Source organism: Apodemus sylvaticus, chromosome 13, assembly GCF_947179515.1.
Source record: "Apodemus sylvaticus chromosome 13, mApoSyl1.1, whole genome shotgun sequence".
NCBI lineage: Eukaryota > Metazoa > Chordata > Mammalia > Rodentia > Muridae > Apodemus > Apodemus sylvaticus.
In genome coordinates, this window is record NC_067484.1 from 92,537,096 (window position 1) to 92,563,455 (window position 26,360).

Sequence of the window (26,360 nt, forward strand, 5' to 3'; positions counted from 1 at the left end):
GAAATGCTTCTGAAAGGAGCCTGATATGGCTGTCTCCTGAGAAGCCTCACCAGAGCCTTACAAAGGCAGAGGCGGATTCTCACAGCCAACCATTGGACTGAGTGCGGGGTCCTCAATGGAGGAGTTAGAGAAAGGACTGAAGGAGCTGAAGGGATTTGCAGCCTCATAGGAAGAACAGCAATATCAACCAGGCAGACCCCCCCCCCCAGAGCTCCCAGGGACTAAGCCATCAACCAAGGGGTACACATGGCTCCAGCTGCATACGTAGCAGAGGATGGCCTTGTCAGGCATCAATGGGAGGAGAGGTCATTGGTCCTATGAAGGTTCAATAGATGCCCCAATGTAGGGGAATTGAGGGCAGGGAGGTGGGAGTCGGGTAGGTGGAGGAACACCCTCATAGAAGCAGAGGGAGGGAGGATGGGATAGGGGGTTTCTGAGAGAGGGTTTGACGGGAAAGGGGATAACATTTGAAATGTAAGTTAAGAAAATATCCAAAAAAATAACAACAAACAAAACCAACAACAAAAGAGCCCCAAACTTTAGTTGCATGGATTTAACTTGTTTTCTCATAGTTTGATGGGGTTTAGTTTGGGTCCTAGGATTGGACCTGGACCTTGTGCATGCTGTCATAGTTTCTTAAGGTTTAAACTTAAAACAGGGAGATCAGTCTTCTTTACTTACAGATCCTTCAAACCATATTTTACTATTAGCTGGTTTTTGTCTTACCCCACTAGCTTTAGTAGGTTTTAGTTCATTATCATTTAAACTGTTTTCTGATTTTGTTATGATTTCTGATTAGAGCCAGTTAATAATTCTAAATATTTGAAGTGTGATGTTTAATCCCCAAATAATTGGGCTTTTTTTTTTATCATCTCGCTGTGGATTAATAATTTCATTTTGGTTTAGAACATATAGTTTATGATTTCTATTGTCAGACTTACTGAGGCTTGTTCAATAACTGTACTTATGTAATATAATAATAGTGTATTTGTACTTGATACCAGGAAGATAGATGGTTTAGCAGCTAAGAGCATTTGTTGCTTTTGCAGAGAATATTGGTTTATTTCTTAGCAACCCATGTAGTGGCTCATAGCTGTGTGTATAACTTTATTACTAGGGGATCTAACACCCTTTTCTGACCTCTGTAGACACCATATACAAATGTGGTGCATATATATGCACACATGTAAAAAATTCATACATAATAAATAAAGTAAGAGTATTTTTTATTGTTAAGGAATAGGTCTTATAAGTTGAGTCATGGTGGTATTCACATCATTTGTTTTCTCTAGTTTATTGTTATTACCAATTGATGAAGTATTAAGAGCTCTATCTGTGCATGTAGAGTTCTACATCTGTGGCTGTTATTGATTACCTACTTGTTGATAGTTTCCTAATTGACATTTTGTTTTAAAATTGATTTTTGTCTGATGTTAATATGATCAGCCTGGCCATTTGACTACTTATCATTTACTTTGAACCTATCTGAATTTTTTTTCTGTCTCCTGTGGTGGTATATATTTTCTCTTTAGTTTCTATTTGTATTCTGACAGTTTTTGATTTTTAATGAATCGTTTTAAATGTGTTTTTGCTTCCTTCCTTCCTCACGTTAGGTCACTTACAGTGACAACCTTAGCACAGTGCACGGTGTGTCCTGGGGAGTGGGTTCTGGTACTCGGCTTGCTCTGGACTTTAGCCTCCCCTGTCTTGAGCAGCCTCTGGTCTCACTTCACATTGCCCTTGTCTGGGTGAGTTGTTTTTGAATCTGTGATGTGCGCTTCCCAGATCAGTCAGTGATGGGATAGACGGGGACTCCAGATGGTCTGTGGGGAGAGCACCTGCTCTCTTAAGTACTTGTAGCTGTCCAGCTTCGCCTCAGTAATTCTCAAAGCCAGCCAGCTGTCCCACCTGTGCCCTTGAAACACCTTGGGCTGTGGGAATGACTTCCGTAGCCTCTGACTGTGGCTCCTGCAGGGGAGCACTCAGCCCTCGCGTGGATGGTTGTTGCCGCTCCAGTTCCTTCTGTGGCAGGTTTTGTTTTGGGTGGAGACAGTGGGAGGGTTGACATAGTTGTTTCCTACTGGCATTCCTGTGTAGGGCCTAGGAACACAAGTCCCACCTTTGTGCCTTTAAATCCGCTCCATTTCTAATTTTTTATTAAAAAAGAATTATTTCTAATTCTTTTTACCTCTTCTACCAACTCATCTTCAACCTTACCTACCAATTATCCTTTAAACTCAGCTAAAACATTTTCTACCTTTGGCACAGAGGAAACCTTCAGGAGTGGTATAAAGATGGAGCCTTGACATGTACAGGATTTTGTAGCCCAGGTACATGCTAATTTATGTTTAATTGCTGGGAAACCCAAGGCCACAAGCACAGTGAGTCCAGAGTGTTGTCTGGATCGAGCAGGCTGATGGCAGGGCTGGTGTGGGGAAGCTGCTACTGCGGAGCCTTCAGTCTCCTGGGGACGCACGTCTCCTGACGTCTGTCAGCCTTTCAGATTGCCGCACCAAGTGTTCTTGCATGGTACTAAAGTGTTGCATTTGTGAGGGATAATTTCAGGGATTGTTTTCAGTGAGTGAGCATTGTTTTCTGGTTTCTTTATATTTAGGTGAAACCTACAGACAGCTGCCTCTTCTCTATTCGATGCTTTGATGACACGGTTCATGGCTTCAGGGTTCCGAAGAACAGCCCGCAGCAATCAAGAGAGGTAATCTTATGCATCGACTCATATAAAGAATGTTACTTAGACATAGAAGTAAATACATAAATAGAACTTTTAAAATAAGGAACATTTATTTATTTATTTATTTATTTATTTATTTATTTATTTATGTGAGTGTGTGTGCGTGTGTGTGTGTGTGTGTGAGTGCATGTGTGGGCGCGTGTATGTGTGTGAGTGTGTGTGTGTGTGAGTGTGTGAGTGTGTGTATGTGAGTGTGTGAGTGTGTGTGTGTGTGTGTGTGTGAGTGTGTGTGGTGTACACAGCTTTGTGTGGAGCTCACAGGACAACTCTTGGGAGTCTGTCCTCATCTTCCATCTGGATAAAGCAGTCTTTTTTTTCCTGCCCTCTGTGTACTCCAGGCTAGTTTCTGGGTGATTCTCTTGTCTCTCTTCCCATCTCAGTAGAGGAGTGATGGGTGCAGTTACAGATGTGAGCCAGGGTTCACACTCACCTCATGGGACTTGTATAGTAAGCACATCTACTCACGGATCCATCTCAAGTCCTTACTGTTTTCAAAATAGGGTTTTGGCTTATTTATGTTTGTGTGTTCTCGCTTCCTGTGTATATACACAATCATATGTGAGGAAGTGCATGTGTTTCCATGGGGAGATCAGAGGACAACCTGGGGTGCTATTCAAGACAGGATTTCTTTGTATAGTTTTGGCTGTTCTCGATCTAGGTCTATAGACCAGGCTGGTTTTGAACTCAGAGATCCGCCTGCCTTTGCTTCCCAAGTGCTGAGATCAGAGGTGTGTGCCACCACATTTGTTTGTTTATAATCTGGGCTTTTTTACGAAGGTTTTGAACACTGGCTTTACGTCTTTGTGCTGATGCAATCATTGTGCCGTCTTCCCAGCCTGGATGAACTTGTCTACTGCAAATATCATAGTTCAAGTTTGGCAGAAGAATTTTAGTGGCAGATTTATAAAGTGGACTGTTTTCTTGATCTTAAGGGTTGGTTTATTTCTTTTAGTTCTTTGGATATTTTAGATGCCAACCCTCTAGCAGATGTAAAATTGGTAAATATTTTTTTTCCTATTTTGTAGGTTTCTTTGCCCAAATGATGGGGTCCTTTGCCACTGAAAAACTTTTCAGCTTCATGAGGTCCTATGTGTTGATTGTTGTCCTTAGTGCCTGTTCTGTTGGTGTCCTGTTCAGAAAGTTCTTTCCTTTCCAATGACTTCAAGGCTGCTCCTCACTTTCTATTCTACCACATTCAGGATATCTGCTCTTGTTCCTGATCCACTTGGACTTGAGTGACCAGAATGCTAAATATGGGTCTATTTTCATGCAGTCACCTGGTTTGAATAGCACCATTGTTAACGGTGCTGTTTTGTCTTCAGTGTGTATTTTTGACCTCTTTGTGAAAATTCAGGTCTACATAGGTGTGTCGACTTACCTGTGGGTGTTTGACTCCATTCCACTGATCAATGTGTCTGTGTTTATGCTAACATTATGCTGTTTGTTCTGTAGTACACTTGAAATCTAGGATAGTGATACCTCCAGCAGTTTTTAAATTATTCACTATTGTTTTAGCTATCCTGTTTCTTTTGTGTGCCTGTGTTTCCAAATGAAGTTGAAATATTTTCCAATATCCACGAAGAACTGTATTGGAATTCTGTTGAATCTGTAGATGCATTTAATAGGATAGCCATTTTCATAACTTGAATTCTACTGTACCATGAGCATGGGAGATTGTCTTAGTCAGGGTTTCTATTCTTGCACAAACATCATAACCAAGAAGCAAGTTGTGGAGGAAAAGGTTTATTCAGCTTACACTTCTGTGTTGCTGTTCATCACAAAAGGAAGTCAGGACTGGAACTCAAGCAGGATTGGAAGCAGGAGCTGATGCAGAGGCCATGGGGGATGTTTCTTACTGGCTTGCTTCCCCTAGCTTGCTCAGCCTGCTCTCTTATAGAACCTAAGAATATCAGCCCAGGGATGGTATCACACACAAGGTGCCCTCCCCCCTTGATCACTAATTGAGAAAATGCCTCACAGCAGGATCACATGGAGGCACGTCACCAACTGAAGCTCTTTTCTCTGTGATAACTCCAGCCTGTGTCAAGTTGACACACAAAACCAGCCAGTATAGAGATCTTTCTATGTTCTGGCGTCTTTGATTTTTTTCCCTTCAGTTTCTTAAAGTCTTTGTTACACAAGTCTTTCCACATGCTTGGTTAGTCTTATCACAAGCTTTTTTTTTCTTTTTTTTAAATTTATTTTTTGAGGCTATTGAGAAAGGTACTGTTTCCCTGATTTCTTTCTCAGTCTGTAATTTGTTTATAGGAAGGGTGTTAATTTTTAATGTGCTAACTTTATATCCATGTATTTTGCTGAAAGTGTTTACCAACTATAGAAGTTTCTTGATGGAGTTTTAGGGTCTATTATGTATAAAATTATATAATTTTCAGATAAAGATATAATTTGACTTCTTCCTTTCCAATTTGTAACCTTTAGATCTCCTTCAGTTGTCTTATTGCTTTAGCTAAGACTTCACGTTCTACATTGAAGAGCTATGGAGAGAATTATTTCCATGTTCCTGGTTTTAGTGGAACTGCTTTGAATTCTCTTTGTTTAGGTTAATGTTGGCTGTAGGCTTACTGTAAACCACCTTTATTATGTTGAGGTATATCTCATGAGGTATATCTCATGAGAAAATTGTAGATTTTTGTCAAAGGCCATTTCTGTATCTAATGAGATGATCATGCAGTTTTGTCTTTAGTTTGTTTATGTGGTGGATTACATTTATTGATTACCTCTGTTGAATCATCCCTGCATCTCTGGGATGACACCAACCTGATCATGGTATATAATTTTTTGATGTTTTCTTGTGTTCTGTTTGTAAATATTTTGTTGAGTGTATTCATAAATAAAATTACTTCAATTTTCTTTCTTAGTGGGTCTTTGTATGGTTTTGGTATCATAATAGTGGCCTTGTAAAATGAACTTGGAAATGTTTCTTCAGTTTCTATTTTGTGGAATAGTTTGAGGAATATTGATATTAATTCTTTAAAGCTCTGGTAGGATTCTTGTGCTGAAATCATCTTATCTTGCTTTTAACTTTTATTTGTTGGGAGACTTTTAATAACTTTATGCTATGGGTTATTGGTCTGTTTAAATTGTATATTTCATCTTGTTTTAACTTTGGTAGGTTGTATATATCAAGAAATTTATCAATTTCTTTTAGATTTTCCAGTTTGGTGGAGTACAGATTTTAATTCTCATTTAACTTATTTTTTAATTGAAAATATTTTTCCATACAGTATATTTTGATTTTAGTTTCCTCTCCTCCAGTTTCTCCCTGATCCTTCCAAACTCCCTACAAACCCAAATCCATAGCCTATTATTAGAATTATTAGAATATAAATAGGCATCTAAAAATAATAATAAAATAAACAAATAAACTGGAATAGGATGAAGCAAGTAAACTACCAGAGAAAAAGCCAAAGAAAAAACATATGAAACAGATGCAGAGATGCAGGGAAACACAGATGCAGAGATGCAAAGAAACACAGATGCAGAGATGCAGGGAAACACAGATGCAGAGATGCAGGGAAACACAGATGCAGAGACGCAGGGAAACACAGATGCAGAGACGCAGGGAAACACAGATGCAGAGACGCAGGGAAACACAGATGCAGAGACGCAGGGAAACACAGATGCAGAGACGCAGGGAAACACAGATGCAGAGACGCAGGGAAACACAGATGCAGAGACGCAGGGAAACACAGATGCAGAGACGCAGGGAAACACAGATGCAGAGACGCAGGGAAACACAGATGCAGAGACGCAGGGAAACACAGATGCAGAGACGCAGGGAAACACAGATGCAGAGACGCAGGGAAACACAGATGCAGAGACGCAGGGAAACACAGATGCAGAGACGCAGGGAAACACAGATGCAGAGACGCAGGGAAACACAGATGCAGAGACGCAGGGAAACACAGATGCAGAGACGCAGGGAAACACAGATGCAGAGACGCAGGGAAACACAGATGCAGAGATGCAGGGAAACACAGATGCAGAGATGCAGAGAAACACAGATGCAGAGATGCAGAGAAACACAGATGCACACAAATCTCGTAAAAGTGCAGCACTGGAAACTGTAATATGTATTTAAAAGTCTTGAAAAGGAAGGAAGGAAAGAAGGAAAGAAAGAAGTTAAAAGATAAAAATAATGTTCAGACAACACATGGAGCCTCCAAAGGTGACATTGAATTCATTTTGTGTTGGCTGTTTACTGCTGGGTATGGGGTCAGGCCTTAAGGGTGGTTTGTATTCTCAGTGAGACTCCACTGGAGAAAACAAATCTTTCCTTGGTGAGCAGTAATCATTTAGAGATAGCTTCTGGGTTAGAGATGGGGCTTGTGTCTTCTTCCCCTCTCAGCTCTGGGGCCCTTTTGGTTTAGACTGTGCAAGGACCATGCGTGCCAATATAAACTCTTGAGTTCATATGTGTGTTGGTCCTGCTGTGTTTAGAAGGCCTTTCTCCTTGGCGTCCTCTCCCCCTCTGGCTCTTACAGTCTTTCTGCTTCATCTTTCATAGGTTTCCTGAGCTCTGAGGGGAAGGATTTGATGGAGACCTCCCATTTAGGACTGGGTGTACCAAACTCTCTCACTCTCTACACTGTTGTGGGTCTGTTTTTCTTCCCATTTACTGCAGAAGGAAGCTTCTGTGATGATGGCTGAACAGGGCACTGCTCTATCAGTACAGCAGGGTGTTGTTGGGAGTCATTTATTGCTATGGTCCTTTAGCAGAACAGTAGTGTTTGGACTTCTCCTGCCTAATCTCAGGCCACCCAATGATATTGGGTGTGGGTTTCATCACATGGAGTGGGCCTTAAATGAAATCAGATCATTGATTGGTTAAATCAACAAGTTTTGTGCTACTGTTGTACCAGCATATTCTGCAGGCAGGTCGCCATTATCAATTAAAGGGTTTATAGCTGGGTTGGTGTTTGCCTTTCTCCTCTGCTAGTGTGCAGACTTCCTCTGACTACCATGAAGACTACTCAGTAGGGGAAGGCTCTAGGTTGCCAGCAGCATGATTCCTCCATGTTCAATGAGTTGTATAGTTTTTGGCTTCAGTAATAGGGTCTTACCATCAGTGTATAGAGTATATACCCTTGGCCGTAACCTGAATTATTTGGGTGTATTCATGGCACTCCTTTGGCCAGAACTCTATTAGATGAACCTATTCTCAGAACTGGAGGTTTCAATTGTTGATTCATTTGTTGGGGCTTTGCTTCCCCATTATTTGGTGATTTCGTTTAGATTTTTTTTCATATATGTGTATATTTTAAGAAGTTTCTACTGCATTAGGTTTTCAAAAGGCCCTTAGCTGTAGCTGTCCCTTCTTGTATTCCCTCCCTGTCCCTCCTCATCTGATCTCCTGTTCTACCCCCAGCACCGTCCATTAGCTATCCTAGTTCTTAGTATTTCACAGGCTTATAAAAATTACAACATGCGATTTTGTAAGGAAACAAGGAAGTATTTTTAGTTCATATTTTCAGACTAATTTTCTTTTTAAAACTTGTAAAAGTGAAATCATCAGGCAATTGGCTTTCTTTCTTTTTTCTTTCTTTCTTTCTTTTTTCTTTTTCTTTTCTTTTTCTTTCTTTCTTTCTTTTTTTTTTTTTTTTTTTTTTTTGGTTTTTCAAGACAGGGTTTCTCTGTGTAGCCCTGGCTGTCCTGGAACTCACTCTGTAGACCAGGCTGGCCTCAAAATCAGAAATCTGCCTGCCTCTGCCTCCCAAGTGCTGGGACTACAGGCGTGTGCCACCACGCCCAGCCATAGCAGTTGGCTTTCTTAAAATAATCTAAGATTATTGTATATGTAATTTTTATTTTAAATTCATAATATTGTGTCCAAGTCCACTGCTAAGAATTAAATGATTCAATAGTTTTGGAAACAAGTCATTTTATGTGAAAAAATTACTCATTGCTTAATTTCTATAATATATTTAAGCTATAATAATATATTCTATAACATATATTAAGATATATATTACATATATATCTATGTAAATTTTATGCTTCATAGATTATTGTTATTTTTTGGAGTAAAAATGCTCTGTAATTCTTGGGTTGTTTCAGAAGTGGCTGGAAGCAATTGAAGAACACTCTGCATATAGCACTCACTATTGTTCCCAGGATCAGGTGACTGATGATGAAGAGGAAGATGTAGTTTCAGCCATGGACCTGAAGGAGTCCTTAGCGGTGAGCAGACACCATCCAACTGCCATAGCTAGCTTACCCGTGCTTTCTATTATAGGCTAGGTTTTGAAATTATGACTTCTGACAGCAGAAGTAATAGTGCTTTGTCCAGTAGCGTTCTGCTGATATATCTCTGCTTTGATGGTACAATAAAATGTCTTGGAGAGAATGCTGTGATGTTCTTTGTGGTAGTTTGAATATGCTTGGCTCAGGGAGTGGCACTATTAGGAGGTGTGGCCTTGTTGGAGGAAGTGTGTCACTTGTGGGGGTGGGCTTGGAGACCGTCCTCCTAGCTGCCTGGAGACAGTCTGCTCCTGGCTTCCTCTGGATAACGATGTGGAACACTCAGCTCCTCCTGCACCATGTCTGCCTGGATGCTGTCATACTCCCACCTTGATGACAATGGACTGAACCTCTGAACCTGTAAGCCAGCCCCAATTAAATGTCCTTATAAGAGTTACTTTGGTCATGGTGTCTGTTCACAACAGTAAAATCCTAAGACAGAAGTTGGTACCAGGGACTGGGGTATTGCTGTGATAGGCCTGGCCATTCTTTTTTTTTTTTTTTTTTTTTTTTTTTTTTTTTTTTGGAGGGATGTGGGGTTTGGGACTTTGGAAAGCAGTACAAGCTTTAAGTGATGCTTAATAGGACATCCTAGTAGGGATATGGAAGACATTGTTGCTGAGGGTGGTTTAAACTGCAGACATGGCCCAAGAGGGTTCAGTAGAGAAGAATTTCAGTGGCCTAGAGACTGTTTTTATGGTATTTTGGTGAAGAATGTGGCTGCTTTTGCACTTGTCTGAAGTGTCTGAGCTAAGGTAAAGAGATTTATATTAATTGTATTGACAAAGGAAGTCTCCAAGAAGCTCAGCAGAGACTTTGTTCTCTGGTTTAGTCTCATGAAGAGGGTTTTGATCAAGTGTAGGAAGCTCTGAAAGGAAAAGTACAAAATGTATGGTTCAAGAATAAAGGAGCACCAGGAAGCAGAGTGGAGCTGGACGAGCAGAGGAAGGGAGCGGTGACCTCAAGGCAAGCTCCCACTCAGCTAAACTTACTGCTTATGTTTTTGCAGTTGAACAAGGGACATGGTTATTCTTTTCATTTGGAATTTTAGTTTAGAATGAACTACAATTCAGAGATGGAAGACTGGCTTTTGATCCAGATTTTGAGGAATAGTGGCTGTAAAAAGTTTAGTTCCAGGCATGGTGGTGTATCCCTTTAATTCCAAGAAACAGAGGCAAGTGAACCTCCGAATTAAAGGCCAGCCTGGTGCAGAGTAACTTCTAGATAGAGAAAAGCTAAGGTCCAGGAATAGTGGCAAATGCCATTAATCCTTGAACTCTGGAGACAAGAGGCATGTAGATCTCTGAGTTCAAGGTCAGTCTATAGAGCAAATTCCAGGACAGTCAAGTTTAGACAGTAAAGGAGTTGGAAAACAGAAAGCTTGTGATAATTTAGTAGAACATGGAGGCCATGTTCCAGCCCTGGAAGAACTTGGCAGCTTTAGCCATATGACTCTGGCTTTAGAGTCGAGGATTGAAGAAACTACTGGGACAATTGATGCTGGTTATCTAGAGCTAAGAAATTAGTTGTGATTAAGAAGAGACCAGCATCACTGAGGTGAAATCTTCTGGGAAGTGTTTTCTGAGAGCACAAAGAAGCTATGTTCCAGAGATAGCCAAAGTTGTACCTTCTACTGTAGTTGAATATGTAAGAATCTCCTAGATCATATGGTTTTGAAGATATGACATGGAGAGCAACTGAGGCTTGGTACTGTGAGAGCCCAGAGAAGGCCATTGGTGAAGGTGCAGCCTCAGTGGCAGTTGACAGCCCAGGACTGAAGGGGTCATGCAGAGAAGTTGAGGCTTGGCACCAGGAAGGGAGCCTATGAGAGGCTTTTGGTGAAGTCTAGTTGAAATGAAGACCCCAGCAAGTTGGAGATGCCAGTACCGTGGGATAACCACCAGGAATAGCAGTGGCAGTGGAGTAGATCAACCTGAGCTTAGATGGCTACAGAGAGCAGAGCTGGAGAGGTAACCCAAGGCCTTTGGAGGAGCCCAGATCGTGTGAGGATCCTATACATTGGAAAAAGTTGCCTTGAATACCCTAAGATGTTAAAGATATCAGGGTGATGGTATACCTGCTGAGGAAATCTACTAAAAAGGAGAGCAATCAGCCCAAGAAAACAAAGTTTGTTGCTGCTGAATGCAAGATCTACCAACAGTAGTCAACAATGATGAAAGGAATTGGAGATCTGAAGACTGCTTTGTCATCAGACATGGAGATGCAGAGTTTGGGGTTTGCCCAGCAGGTTTTCTGTCTTGCTTTGGTCCAGTATTTCCTTACTATGATGTTTTAGAATGGTAATATATATCCTGTATGATGTTGGAGGTTTGATTTTGACTTCTTAAAGGATTACAGTTTAAAGATTGCATGAATCTCAGAAGAGACTTTGAACTTCGGACTTTCAACATTGTAGAGACTGTTTTAGACTATGAGACTTTTGAAGTTGTACTAAATGTATTTTGTATTATGCTATGCTAGGTAAGGCTCCTGTAGACTCATGTGTTTGAACAAGCCTATAGAGGCCAGGGAATGGAATGTGGTGGTTTGAATATGCTTGGCCCATAGGGAGTGGTACTGTTGGAGGAAGTGTGTCACTGTGGTGGTGGGTTTGTAGACCCTCCTCCTAGCTGCCTGGAGACAGTCTGCTCCTGGCTTCCTCTGGATGAAGATGTAGAACTCTCAGCTTCTCCTGTGCCATGCCTACCTGGATGCTGCCATGCTCCCACCTTGATGATAATGGGCTGAATCTCTGAACCTGTAAGCCAGCCCCAGTTAAATGTTGTATCCTTTATAAGAGTTACTTTGGTCATGGTGTCTGTTCACAGAAGTAAAACCCAAGCTAAGACATTCTGAGTCTGTTTTTATGTTAAACACTTCTGTATTTGCACATTGCCTTCAGTAGGTGGGAAGTGTGGAGCCTGACCTGTCCCTTTATGACTTCACTACATATTTCAGAGTTTCAATAATGCAACCATAGTGATGCATTTCTTGGCCAGTACTTTCATTGAAAACTGCTTTCAATATGTAACGGCCACTGCTCAAGGATAGGGTAAAGTACCAGTAATGAGTGGAGACATTTTTATCTGAAAGGACAACAGCATCTCCCCTTTCCTGACAGTAGGTATTGGGGCGGGGGAGGGAGTAGATGTTAGCTTCTGGCTGTACCTTTTAAATTCATCTTGTTTATCAAAATACTAGTGGATCTGGAAGAGTTATACTAGAAAGGGATGCCTGTTTCAATTTAAATGACTATCTCCAAACATGAATTTTCCTGTTAACTTTAACCATATGGAAAATTAAGCTGATTATTTAAAAGGATTTGCATGCTTCTAAATAAACAAGTCTATTGAAGTTAAGTTTACTAATGTCTCCTGAGCTTTATGGTGTTAAGAGCCTTTAATCTCGATGATCAAGGGATGTTAGGCTCCATCATTCCTAATTTTAATTTATGATAGAACATCAGAGAATTTGAACTAGTTCATGATTTGTTGAAGGTATTTGCTAGACTTTGTTGATTGCTTTATCTCTATTATTTTAAAGTATAATATGTAATGTGTTAACCATAAACATAACTCTTTAGCAAATGAATTAAAAAAAATAACATCTATCAGAACATTTAGAATAATGACATCAAAACTTAGAAAACAGAGGCTGGAGAGAGGGCTCAGAGGTTAAGCATACTTACTGTTCTTCCAGAGGACCAGAGTTCAGTCCTGAGGACCCATGCGGTATAGCACCTGCTCCCGGAGACCCAGTGCCTTTTTACGGCCTGTGCTGGTGCCTGTACTCAAGGCATATGCATACATAGAAAGACACAACTACACAGAAGTAAAAATAAGTCTTTTAAAAATATGGAGAATTTAAATACATGTGACTAAATTTTAAATAAAAAATTATAATTATGCTAAACACTTTAATATTTAGCATATATATATATATATATATATATATATATATATATATATATGGATTTGTTTTTTTCGAGACAGAGTTTCTCTGTATAGCCCTGGCTGTCCTGGAACTCACTCTGTAGACCAGGCTGGCCACGAACTCAGAAATCTGCCTGCCTCTAAGAGTGCTGGGATTACAGGCGTGCGCCACCACTGCCTGGCTAGCTAATATTTTCTAAGCGAAGAGAATGCCTTCCTGTTGACGTGCCTCAGTGTGAGTGATGAAATGCATATGGGTTTACGGCACAGCCAGGATCTTCCAGGATTGTGGTAATTTGAGGCGTCTTAAATGGGAGACATAAGTACAACGGAAGCATGTTAGCTTCTTACCATTAAGACACATGGTTAAAGACAGTTTTCTAAATATGTTTTTCCAATTTTCAGCACGTTATCCACTATTAGTTCAACTGTACATTGAATTTTAATTCCTTTCAAACATTTTTTTCTTCTGACTTCTAAACCATCAAGTTGTACTTTATGTGTAGATTGTGTCAGAAGTCAGTGAGAATTTAGCCAGTGTGACGTATGTTCAGGTTTTGTAGGCTGCAGATATCTCTGTCCAGTGGAGAGTGAATGGTAACTGGGAGAATTCTGATTCTCAGTGTCTGGATTCTCGTTCAGAACAGTTGAAATCTGAAATGATCTCCAAAGCATGTTTGCCTATAGCTTAGGCAGACAGACTCGAGATACCTTTCATTCTTGAGTGAAGTTAAAGGAAATTCTAGGGACAGAATTTGGAGCAAATTTACTTCTGGTGGCCTCAGACATAATGAGGCCATGTCTGGACGAATGTAGTTGGTCATCTGAGTTAAGTACAGATTGATCCTGTCCCCCAATGGAAAGGACGTTTACAAGACATTGGGGTGTGGCTTCTGTATTGAAAAAATTACCCTATTCTATGATAGTTGGTTTCTCTTATTTTTATCATCCCCGCCCTCCCCTCCCCAACTAAGGATCTCCTACAAGACATAAAAAGCTTTTCTTTCAGCCTTTGTCATCGCCTTGAGGTTAAGGCACTGAGAAGAAAAGAAACAAGTCATTTCCTGCCCTGTGAGAGGATGTCAAAAAACAGCTCAGAGCAGGGAGGGGACAAGCTCGGTATTGAGCTTGCTTAGTTTGCAGTACCACCGCGGTCAATGCCAGCCTTGACACAGCTGCTTACGTTTAAGTTAATAAAACCACACTAAGTTTTCACTAACTCATTTTGGCTGTTTTCTTTTCTTTTCTTTTAATAGAATTTGCTATGTATTCCAGGCTGGCCTTGAATTGGCCTCAGCTTCCTGAGTGCTGGGTTTACAGGCATAGCCTTACACTTGACCCAGTTCCTCAGTTTAACCAGAAACATCTCAAGCACTCAGGGTAGAAGCAGACAGGGAATGTGTGATGTCATCAGAAGGAAAGGTGACTCCCAACTACCATGGGCGGTGCTAAGGTGCTAACCAAGGGAGGCTTTTGTTTACTGATGATGCTTAATTCTTTAGGATCTCAGCTACATTTGTGATACACAAAATAGTTAACATAGAATGCTAAATTTAAGCTACAGAACTGAGTTTGTGAATTGATTCTTAACTAAAATGAATCTACAGAAAAATAAATACGCACGAACTGAGGGCTGAGTAAGGACAGTGAATCTATAAACTATGGCACACTTGAAGACATACTGATAAACTACAGGTGCCTAGTGTCCAAAGAGCAGAAAGCCTGGCATAGTGGTGCACGGGCTGATCCCAGCACTCGGAACATTAAAGCAGCAGGCTTGCCTAACGCTGTAGTCTACTAAAGTCTGCTACACAGTGGGTTCTCAGGCTAGCCTGGGCTTCATTTAGATTCTGCCTCAAAAAACCCAGAAACAATCAAAAGATACTACTTGGGAGAAAACAAAGCGTATCATAGGATGATGCACCGGTTGCCAGTTAGGTTGGGGCAGAGCATCCCTGGAGAGAGGAAAAACCAACAGCTGCCACCTTGGGACAGGAAATGGCAGTCAGCTTCCAGACTGGCAGCAGGTGTTGAGGGACAATTACTTTTCTTTCCAGGGCATTTTAGTTTTTATTTTTCTGTGAGCATCTATTACAGCATAAAACAATAAGACAGCTGCAGGCCAGCCTAGTGACCAGGTACTAGAAGAGAACCAGTGCTGTGCTTTCCTGTGTGTAAGGGAAGATAGAGTGCGGCTGGTCTTCAGGCAAGTGTGGCTGGAGTTAAGCTTTATAGGCGACCACTAGGCACGCTCTCCACTGTGCTGTTTTCTGCAAAAATTAGGATCTATCATCTGTTATTTTTGAGGGTAGGGTTAATATTTTTAAACCGTAATGTTTATGCCATAAGGTGAACTCATTTTATATTTTCAGTTTCATATCTTCTAAGAAATATCTATGCCTTGCACGATCCCTTCACCTGCTAGCTGCAGGCCATGCCTGTCACCTCACAAAGCTCCTTGGTCCTCCTACCTCTGGAAACTGCTCTGTCCTCACTTTCCAGGTGGCCACTGTCGATATTCCTGCTAGTGTCGTTAGAAGTGCTGCCAATTTCCTGCTCTCAAGTCGCATGGGAGCAGAGCCACTCAGTCTGTGCCCTCTGGGCTGTCTCCGTTCCCTGTCCTGTTGTATATGTTAGTAGCTACTTTCACTAGCAAAGTACTAAGTCCTATGCTTTATGCTTAATGAAGCAAATGTGGCTTCTGTAGCAAGTACCCTGGATATAGCTCCTTCCCACCCTCTCTGCTCACTTCTCCCTTGCTACTCAGTCCCTTGACGTAGTTTTAAGTGACCCTCCAAGTGAGGACAGGAAGAAGAGCACCATCTTTGTTTTTTCATTCATTCATTCATTCATTCATTCACTCATTCATTATTTATTTATTTATTCACTTTACAGCCTGGTCACTTTCCTCCCTCTCAGGGCCCCCTCACACAGTTCCTCCCTCCATCCCTCCTCCCCTTATCCTCTGAGAGGGTGGAGAACCCCACCCCCAACCCCCAGATCCTTTTACCCTGGCACCTCAAGTCTCTGCAGGACTAGGTGCATCCTCTCACACTGAGACCAGACAAGGCAGGCCAATTAGGGGACCAGGTTCCACAAAAAGGCAACAGCTTTAGGGACAGGCCTGCTCCAGTTGCTGGGGGACCCACATGAAGACCGAACTGCACACCTGCTGCTGTGCTGAGGGTCGAGGTCCAGCTCTCTTTGGAGAAGAGCATTAGCTTGAGTCTGTGGATGTGATAGCTAAGGATTGTGTGGACAGAATGGAACAGAGATGGGTTGAGGTGGGCTGCCCATGGTGCGGCTAGCTGATGCAGTGGGCCTCTGTGATCATGGGTGTCCATTTTGCTGTGTAGAAGGTCTGCACAGATAACTTGGATAAAGTTAAAAAATACTGCCAGATGTTAATATTAGAATACTGTTTATGATGGGACTTTATTTATATAGTGAATAAATCAAATTTAAAACTTCAACTTCCCTGGCATAATGTCAGTGGTTTAGAACTCAATAATGAGGCGCCATGCCAGACACCACAAAGTATTCACAAGCATTAATTTTTGAGACATGGTCTCACTGTATAGCCCAGGCTGGGCAAGAACTCACGATACTGTGGCCCCAACTTTTTCCTTCGTACCAGGCCCGGCAGGTGTGTGGTTCCTGCCTAACCCAGAAGAGTTTTGTTTTTTATAACTATCAATATGGGGGATAGCAAATTAGAGAATTTACTTTATTTTATTGTATTGAAAACTACTGTCCTTTTTAGTGTCATCTAGGAGTTATCTTAATACTGTGTATTCATGAACTCTTTTTCGGCTGACTTTTATGTTCCTTATAAACCATTGAGCAAAGGAACATTTTTTTTAAAGCTTTGACATAAAAATGCTAAGAGGCTTGTGACTTCAGTATGTGAAGATAATACTGCAAATGGGTTGGTTGCCTTCAGTTACAACTCAGACGCTGTACTGTGCATCGGATAAGGAGCCTGCAGACAGAGCCAGTGCTTCCTGAGACTATCACCATGGGAAGGAAACAAGTGGGTGGCAGCATTGACTTGGACGTGAGCTGGAATCCTGATGTGCACTGTGTGAGAGTGGGCTTCTATTAGTAAGCCAGGAGTGATGCATTTGGTTGCAATGTCTGCAGATGGACTCTCCCTTCAGCCTGTATGCACAGGCAGTGTCTGAAAAAAATGGGCAAGCAAACCAGCTCTCTTTATGTGGTTTCAAATTACATAGAATAAGTAAGTATTCTCTCTCTGGAATAAACAAGTAAACGTGAGTTATATTTAGATGTCATTAGGAGTCTCAAAACAGAAGAGATAATACAAATTTAAAAGAGAACACTGCCTGTCACTAATGTGGTCCCATGAATAATTCTGCTGTGGTTGGGTTGAGCTTTATAAGAGTTCAAAAATTTATAAGGTGAAATGGGAGAAAAGAGCGCTTACCTGTGTCACCTTGGCACACTGCTACACTGGGTTTAATTTTGAATAAGCAAATGTTTTTTGTGATGGGCCAGTTGGGGTTATGCGTACAAAGCAAGGAAGCTGAGTCTGTTACTCTGCTCATAGCAGTGATTATAATATCTCCAAGGTCATGGTTTGCAGAATATGTATTTTTTTTAATTAGTTATTTATTTTCAAGATGGGATTTCTCTGAGTAGCCCTGGCTGTCCTGGAAATCATTCTGTAGACCAGTTTGGTCTTGAACTCAGAGATCTGTCTGTCTCTGCCTCCCAGTGCTGGGATTAACGGTGTGTACCACCTCCACCTGGCTAGCTGGGATTAACGGTGTGCACCACCTCCACCTGGCTAGAATAAGTATGTTCATTTACCACAGCCAAGCAATTCCAGTATGATTTCTTGTTCATTCTTTTTGTTACGTAAAACCAACTTAAAATTGAAAGTGATTTGCATTTTGTTCTTTGACTTTGCTCTAGGCTAAGGTACAAGTCAGAGAATGCCCTTTGTATTTATGTTTTACTTCTAGGGATCTTATTATGAAGAAATGAAAGATTTCAAGGAAGAATGTTCTCCATAATTGACTTTACCTTATTTTTATGAGCTTCAACTCAGTTAAGAAAATGTCCTGCTTGGTCTGATGATGTGGGTGGTGGCAGCATGTATTTAAAATGCTGAATGGAAAATCAGCTTGCGATTTCCAAATGCTAGGGCCATCTGGATTTTTTAAAACAAAAAACAGTTTTAAAAATGTATCCTTAAGAAATGCAATTTATAATCTCTTGGAATTATTCAGATCTAGCAAATCAAAGAAATTAACTATATATTCATGGCATAATGAGAATGGGCGTTGTTAAAGTAGTTGAGTGGTGTCTGCAGGACTGATACTGAATGTGTTTAGAATTAAATACTTATTAAATTACTTGGTTAAATGTTTTATTCATATATTTTTGTAAAGGTATTGTGTTATATGTCTCCAAATCGCAAGTTTTGATAGAAACATTAATGTATGAGTAATTTTGAATGTCCTTTATTTGGTTTGTTTTAATTTTGTCTTTTTCTTTTTTCTTTCAGAGAGCACAAACATGTCAACAGAGACTAGATAGGGAAATTTACAACTTTCTCAAAATGATTAAGGAGTGTGATGTGGCCAAAGGTAAGGAAGAGAGGAGAGGGAGAACATGAAACATCCTTGACACTCCTGTGTTGGGCTTTGTGACTTTGTGCTGCTGTGGGTGTGTGGGTACCGCACCTGCTCATTTGTGCTGTGGTGTGCGTGTGGAGGACAGAGGACAAGGCGTAGGGGCCAGTTCTTTCCTCTCATCATGGGAGTCTGCGGGAGTGGCCCTTGGTGCTTTATCCACTGAGCCACTAAACCCCTGGGCCCTCTGACCAGCTCCCAGTTCTGGTTGTGATAAGCCTGCTTTGAAAATCTTAGACTGACGCTGCTCTTGCCGTCTGCGAGCCTGCTCCGCCAGCCCAGCCTCCTGTGCCTAGTGGAGCCGCGCTCCATGGCAGCCAGAGACCTGCTTGCAGTTGGATCTCTGAAGGCTTCAGCAAATGGGAGGGTGTCTCAAGGCACAGGTGGAGGTGATAAAAGTAGATCAGGGCTTTGTCCTTGTTCCCTCTGTAACACAACAAAATGTGTGTGCATCTTGGTGAATGCACAGCCCATCACACGACCAGAAGAGGGTAGGGAGACTTATCCCTGAGCAAGGAGCGCACTCACAGTATTCCGAAGCAGTGCTCTCCTGAACAAAGAGAATTTATCCGGAGACTCACACGTGTTCATATAGGAATGCATGTGTAGGGCTGGGTGCATTCCTGAGCATGCTCTGTTGAGGTTTTATTTCTGTTTTAATGTTCTGTTTAGAAAGAAGTTTGACAGATTTATTTCTGCTGTGGGCAGATAATTTAGCTTTATGCCCAGTTTTCTCCAGATCTCTCTCTCTCTCTCTCTCTCTCTCTCTCTCTCTCTCTCTCTCTCTCTCTCTCTCTCACACACACACACACACACACACACACACACACACACACACTACAGTCATGTGGTTATGTCTCTTTCATGTAAGTTCCTTCAAAGAGCCTTAGCTGAAATAAAAGACAGAAAGGACGTTAAAGGCACATTACCAGTCTTTCCCATTGGTAAAGGGGCTGCAGCTTACCTCATGAGGCCCGAGGCCTGCCTTGCCCTGTGCCTAGCATGCCTGGGGCATGGCTCAGCAGTGCTGCTGACTCATCACCTGCCCCAGGACCCAGGCCTGGCAGTGGCACCACCTCTTCATTCCTTGGTGACCTTGGTCCCACTGCCCCCTCCCTTCCCAGTACAGCAACTTCTGCTCCGCGGGTTCACATAGCCTTCCTCGCCTGTGAGTGCTGTCTCCCAGCCTTGGAGCCTGTGGAGGATATGAGATCCATCTCTCTCCCTCCTTCCCTCTGCCCTTCTTTCCTGCCTCCTTTCCACCATTTCCCCCTCTCCCTCCTGCTCTCCCTTTCTCCAGTGAATGAAACAGATGACCTACTACTTCTCTAGTTTATAAATTTACACTGCATTTCTCTAGGAGTTGAGGAGATAGGAGTGTATTTCTGGTTAGTAAATGTGAGGTTGTTCAAGTCACTAAGACCTTCTAGAAGCAACCAAAATAGGGAAGAAGCCAGGGAAACTGTGGTTTGCATTTTGGCTGCAGAGAGGACACCATATGAATGGCTTCCAGACGTGCCCCAGCCTTGCATGCTAACCACCATCCTCACAACCTTCCCTCAGTTTATTCTCTGTGGCACAGACCTTAGCATGCCTCCCTGGCCTGCCTACAGCTGGGGCCCTCTCTGTCACAGCTCTTCCCCAGTTACTGTCTATTTCAATTCTTTCCTTCTCGTAGCATCAGTCAAGAGTGATGCAAGCCAATCAGCTTTTGAGGGAATTTCTATTCTCTATGATTAAAATGAATATCACTGCTTCATTTTACTCTTATTTGTAAGTAAAGATCTGCTGGCAGGCTGCTGATCCAATAGGGTCTATTCCATAGGGTCTTCTGGAAAAGCACCGGCTTCAAAAAGACTTTAAAAAGAACCAGGATGCATTCTTTTTCATTCTCATCTTGCTTTTTTCTCCATTTGTTCTAAAGTCTTCAAGGGGCTCCTTCCCCTTTCTAGATATAAATTATATGAAGACAAAACTCTCTATCATTCTATTTTTTTCTCTACAACTTTTTTTTGTGCATTGTGATATTATTTCTATAACTCACAAGTACATATCTTCTCTTTTGTAATCTTCCTTCTTAAAATCACAGCATATTCTGATCATGGGTTTTCCTTACAGCCCATCTCAGGTCCTCCCCACCTATTACCCACCCAAGCAAACCCCAAACAAGCCAGAATATAAAAGGAACGGAAAAGCATGTAAACACGTCCCTCTTAAGCGTCTTTGTGAGCGTCTGAGGTGGTGGCTTCTGTACAGTTGCTGCTGAGTAGGTGCTACTGCCCGCGCTGCAGCCACCTTCTCTCAGGACCGCTGCTTCAGATGGGGCATTGCATGCAGCTCGCATTAACAAAAGCAGCATTACTGTTCTTGAAGATCTCAGTCACCTAGACTTGTGTTCTTCCTCTCCCTCACAGTTGCTTCCTCTAATCCATAATGGCTTCCTTCACTGGAGAGCTAGCATGTTTAAATAAGGCTTTATTTGTTTGCTGTCTGATGCCTTTTTATTGTTTAACTCATTGAGTGCTGCACTTTGAGCTATATATCTTTAATTCTTTAGCTCAGTTAATGTAAATTACATACAGATAGCATACAGATACATGCTGCATTCTGATGCATGTATATTTTTTTCGCTTTCAGGAAAGAGTACTGTTTTTTTCTGAAGAGTTCATTCGATTCTGAGGTAGTAAAGTCAGATTGAAAAATTTCTTTTGTTCTCTCCCTCCCTCTGTCTCTGTTTCTCTGTCTCTGTTTCTCTGTCTCTGTCTCTGTGTGTAGAGCTGGAGTTCACCAAGCAGCCTTACAGTTTATATGGATAGTGTAGTGGACTGACAAATGAATGGGTGAGCATTGCCAGGAAGCCCACGAGATCTTTAAGGAAGGCCTTATAGGGAGGATGGCATTGAAGGAGGGTTGGGAATACAATGTATGTGTCTTCCCAGTGTAGTAGAAAATTGTGACTATTAGGACCTGTGATAACTAGAGAAGTATTATCTCAACCAAAGGTTTGGAAGAAACAAAGTAAAAGGTGTTCTAGCTAAACTAGTATTTCTAAGAAAACAGCCTGGCTCCCAGTGATTGCAGTACTATCTTCAGCATTGTGGAGGTGCATGGACTCAATTTAGATAGAAGGTTGCCTAAATTGCGATTTAATTCGATACATAGATAAAAGAAACAAGTACTTTCTCATTGTTTTTAAAGCATACCCAATTAAAGATTGTACAGTATAATCATGAAAAATGGCAGACTGAGCTTTTCACAGGTCTTCAAAGATAGGTTCTTTTCCAGTATGACCTTCTAGCAGCTTTTATGACTTTAAAAATATTTTTAGTGCAAAAATAATTTTCTCCTCAAAGTTAGCAATAATTTTCTGATAGGAGGTCAAATAAGGTAACATAGTGACCATTTTGCATTTGTGCTGGCCTCCCAGTTCCAAACACTAACAGCTTAAAACATTGTTCGTGATTCTTAGTTGTTTACTTTTCTGGAAGTCCCTGGTTCTTTCTGTGTGTGTAACAGTATGTCAACTGTGGACCAAGCCAGCTCATGGGAGCTGTTCTTGAGTACTTCTAAGGCAGATCATAAGCCAGGGGACCTTAGGTCTTAAAGTAAACTGCCACAGAAATTAAGGTTCATCTCAAGACCTTGTTTTAACAGTAGATTGCCAGAGAAATGAAGTTGTGTGTATACTTGAGAACTGAACAGAGAGCCCCACGTGCTTGTTACAGTTTTGCTCTGACCTACTACATTCCCAGACTCTGAAATCGATGACTATTACTCTGTTTGGAGGTAGTGTTTTGTGTGTGTGTGTGTGTGTGTGTGTGTGTAGAAATCTTGTAGAATGAGCTTGTTTAAGTACATTTAAGTATTTCTTACATGTTTGGACACTAAATATTTGTTTTGTATTAATCAAGGATCTAAATCAGAAATTATGCAGCCAAGGCTTTATTGGGGATGATTAAGTGTGTGATGGTATTACTTAAAAGCTGATCCATGAGTTCATCTTAATGTCACTGTCACAAAAGTGGAAAATTACTAGATTACCCAGAACATTTATGGAAGACAAAGGCTGAGTCTATTTCTCTCACATGTCTCACAGTTGCGTGTGACATCTGTTACGTTTCTATTGCTGGATACCAGACTTCTCTCCAGCACTGTGCTACTTTCTTAGCCATTTGACAAGCAGGTGGAGCAGGAGCCTTGACAGTGTGTATCAAAGATTGAAATAGAAAGATGTGTGTAAAGCTGTGTGCTTGAGAGTCTAGCAGCCTTCAGTCACCTGGGTGGGTCAGGGTAGCATCCCCATCCCCGGGGACTGCTGAGGAGGGGAAGACTAGAAGGCGCTCCTGGCCTGCATGTCCAGGTTGAAGAGGATGACTCAGTTCTTTATTTACTCATTTTTTCCTTCAGTTTTTTACTTCTGACTTAGACATTTGGATAAGTATTTTTCCTAAATAAGATCCTTTTCCTCATCCCATTAATGTAGACAATTTTGGAATATTTGAAGCAAGACTGAGGGAGTGTGGTATTTAGAGTTTATCACCCTGAGTGATGACTGTAAACACCTGTACACATGCGTTTGGTGATTCACCTGAGTTCCTAAACTTTCTTCTCCTCAGAACATTATTTCTTTACAGTTGTGTTTGTGTCTTAGTGGGTCTACTGCCACACGGCTGGGACCCACTGTGTGCGACCTGACACTTGCTGAAACTGGCATTTGAGTCGCTTGAGCTCGCGGGCCTATTGGCCTTGCTTATGGGCTCAACATTGGTTTAAATAAGTCAAGGATATCTGAAATACAAAAAAGGCTGTGGGTTCTCTTTTTCAGTTTTATTTTAGTGAAACATTTTCTTAAATATTAAGAATTATATTTGGTTAGAAGAATACATTTAAATGATCTTAAATGAACTTAACAAAAAGCCAAACATTTCTCTTGTAGGCAGGGCATTCACAACATTCTACTTATTTTTAAGTAATAAATGTCTATTTTCAACTTTCTCTCACTGGCATTGTCTTTGCCTTTTATTTTTAATGGGTAAATGGTTAAGATTTGTCTTGCTTTACGAGTCAGGGTCTGATACTGCTGTTTCCTTCTTTGTCCCTAGCTTAACCACAAGTACCAGGCAGTGGGCTTCCACTGGGGACTGAAAGCACAAATACCCATTTATGGGAACCGTTTTTCCAAATAAGAGCTGGAGGAAGTTGAATTAATGCCGCCTTCAGACATGTTAGCCTCCATGTCAAGTAGAGAATTATTTTTGTCTCATTTTAGCACTTCGATTTGGAATAACATTACTTACCCAGCATAGACGGTGGTGAGAGAAGGCTGTGCTGTTAGCGGTGCCCTCTGCCTGTGGCTGCTCCCTTAGCCTCACAGCAGTGCCCAGGTCCTGGGGCCTCAAAGCCTTACCTCTCTGACTTACTGACTAGCAGGTGTTGACTAAGGGGTAAGAAGCACAGCTGATCGGGTCTCACAGCAGGGCGCAGGTCTGGGGCTAGTAAAATGGTGCTTTTACTTTGACATCACTTCAGAGCTCACTCACTGCATGTTACCATTTCCTTTGTTTATAGATATGCTTCCATCATTTCTTCAGAAAGCTGATGTTGTCTCCGAAGCTTCTAGAGAGACTTGTGTGGCGTTGAGTGACTGTCTTAATCTCTTCACTAAACAGGAAGGGGTAGGTCAATCCAGAGTTGAATTTTTTTTGCTCTTAACCACTGAGCCATCTCTCCAGCCCTCAGAGTTGAATTTTTAAAAGCTTGGGTGTCACGTGTCTGTTTAGCTGGTAAGCCATTGTGTTCATGCTGTTCAAAAAGCAGCACTGAATGGTATTTGATCTAAGGAAACGAAAACTTCATTTTCCATCAAAATTCAGAACGACCTCGTTCTTGTTCAGATAGGGCGATTGTGAAATAACCAGTGCTTGCATCTTTGGGATATATCATGTAGCCATATTTAACAAACATATGTAACAGTGGTGTAGCCAAGGCAGTTGTGACATTTCATTAAGAGGGATAGGAGCATATCCCAGAACACACATGCATGGGAAAGGTGCAGAAGGCCTCACACCTGGAACTAGGCACTGCTAACCTGCTCGGTGAGCGAGCTCGGTGGCGAGCCAAGCCCCTCTGCTGCCCTCCTGCTCAGCAGTGTGCCACTGGACCTCTGGATCTCAGGAGGAGCGCGCGCGCCAAGCCCCTCTGCTGCCCTCCTGCTCAGCAGTGTGCCACTGGACCTCTGGATCTCAGGAGGAGTGCGCGCATATGTCCATCAGTTGCCAAGCTGTTGTGAAAATGGCCTTTGGTTGTCTGCACTAGTGCTTCCTTGTCTGTGGGATTTTTAAATTCCCATTTTCATTTTATTATTTTCTACATATACGTTTGATCCATATTTTCTGAATTAAGATGCCTAATTTATTTTTGTTATAATTTTATTTCTAATTTTTGGTTAGAAATTGGGCTTGATAAGATCAGAAGTACACAAGTGGTTTTGTTTCCTTTTTTTTAATGCAGACTATTTGTTGACTATTTGTTCTCTCATGAGTAAAGCAGAAGCCTGGCAAAATTATACAAAAGTTTTAAAAATCCTGCCTTTGTGTGTGCGTCACAGATTTCATATATGATATGTTTATGTAGAAGAAAAGAAAACATTAGTATAAATTCATTGAAGAAGAATTCTTTCAGAGCCACAGGAAAACCTTAGCTGTGCATTGATCCTTTCATTTGTTTCTGAGCTCCTTTTTCAGAGAGGCTCCTGTGCTGTACTCCTGCTTATCCTCAGATTCACCATCCTCCTGCCTCCACCCCACACCTCTGTGATTACAGCTGCACACTGACTCTCCAGGCGTTTTGTCGTAGACATGGGTGTTTCTCTTTCCACAGTATCAGAGGTTATGGAATAATAGTGTTAACAGGGCTAGCAGATAGGTCAGTGGTTATAACTACTTGCTGCTCTTATAGAGGATCCAAGTCATGTTCTCAAGCACCCAATTGCTTGGTTCACACCCGCCTGTCTCTCCAGCTCTAGGAGATCTGGGCTCTGGGCCTGCGCTTGAGCGCACGCATATCTCCCCATAATTAAACACACATAATTTAAATTAACTAAAAATACTTTACAATCTCTGATAAAAGTACATTTAAAAGCGAAGTCAATTTTTTTGGTTGTAATTCCCCATATACTTCTGATTTTGCTCGACAGACTGGTTATTTGCAGTCTATTCCAATCTTAACTCTAAAGATCATGCATGTGCTTCATGTAAGAAGATGCAGGATACTAAACGACGAGGGAAGGATTAAGGAGGCTGCAGATGGCCTAGGAAGGCAGGACCAGAGGCTGGTGTAGACTTGGAGACCAAGGCAGGTTGTTAGGTAAGGCACCAAGGAAGCTGGTCAAAGGTTTTGGGATGGCAGTGGGCAGAGCTCTTCAAGGCCGAGCTGATGTAAGGTGTGGGTCCAAGTCAGGTAGACTGCAGTTTGAGTGGCCTGTGAGATGAGGTGTGTACTGACCTGACTCAGACAAAGGTGCAAACCTACTGTGCATGCTCCTGATCACATGTTCTTCCTGATCTGTGTGCTGTGTGCTGTGTGCTGTGTGCTGGGTGCTGGGTGCTGGGTGCTGGGTTCCTGGACCTGTTTTTCCTGATGCAGCTTTGGTATGGCCATGTGTCAGTCTTTTCCTTTGCTCAGTTTATAGCTGATGTTTTACTTGGCATAAGTAAGCTAGCTTTTGGTCTGTGCGTGCTTTGTCCTGTACAGATGATA

The 26,360-nt window shown here is 41.7% G+C and overlaps 1 protein-coding gene across 9 annotated transcripts in view; it reads left to right on the plus strand.

Moving 5' to 3' along the window:
• Positions 1-26,360, plus strand: part of Osbpl1a (oxysterol binding protein like 1A) — a 187,096-nt gene that overhangs the window by 42,902 nt on the left and 117,834 nt on the right. For 3 of the 9 annotated variants that reach the window (XM_052201461.1, XM_052201460.1, XM_052201464.1), the window contains 4 exons: positions 2,615-2,713; positions 8,828-8,950; positions 18,476-18,557; positions 24,171-24,277. In XM_052201461.1, coding sequence (XP_052057421.1) covers positions 2,615-2,713; positions 8,828-8,950; positions 18,476-18,557; positions 24,171-24,277 — 411 coding nt within the window. Of the gene's footprint in view, positions 1-2,614; positions 2,714-8,827; positions 8,951-9,250; positions 9,371-17,163; positions 17,183-18,475; positions 18,558-24,170; positions 24,278-26,360 lie in introns of those variants that run through there. The other 6 variants (XM_052201463.1, XM_052201462.1, XM_052201465.1 and 3 more) reach the window with 6 other exon arrangements.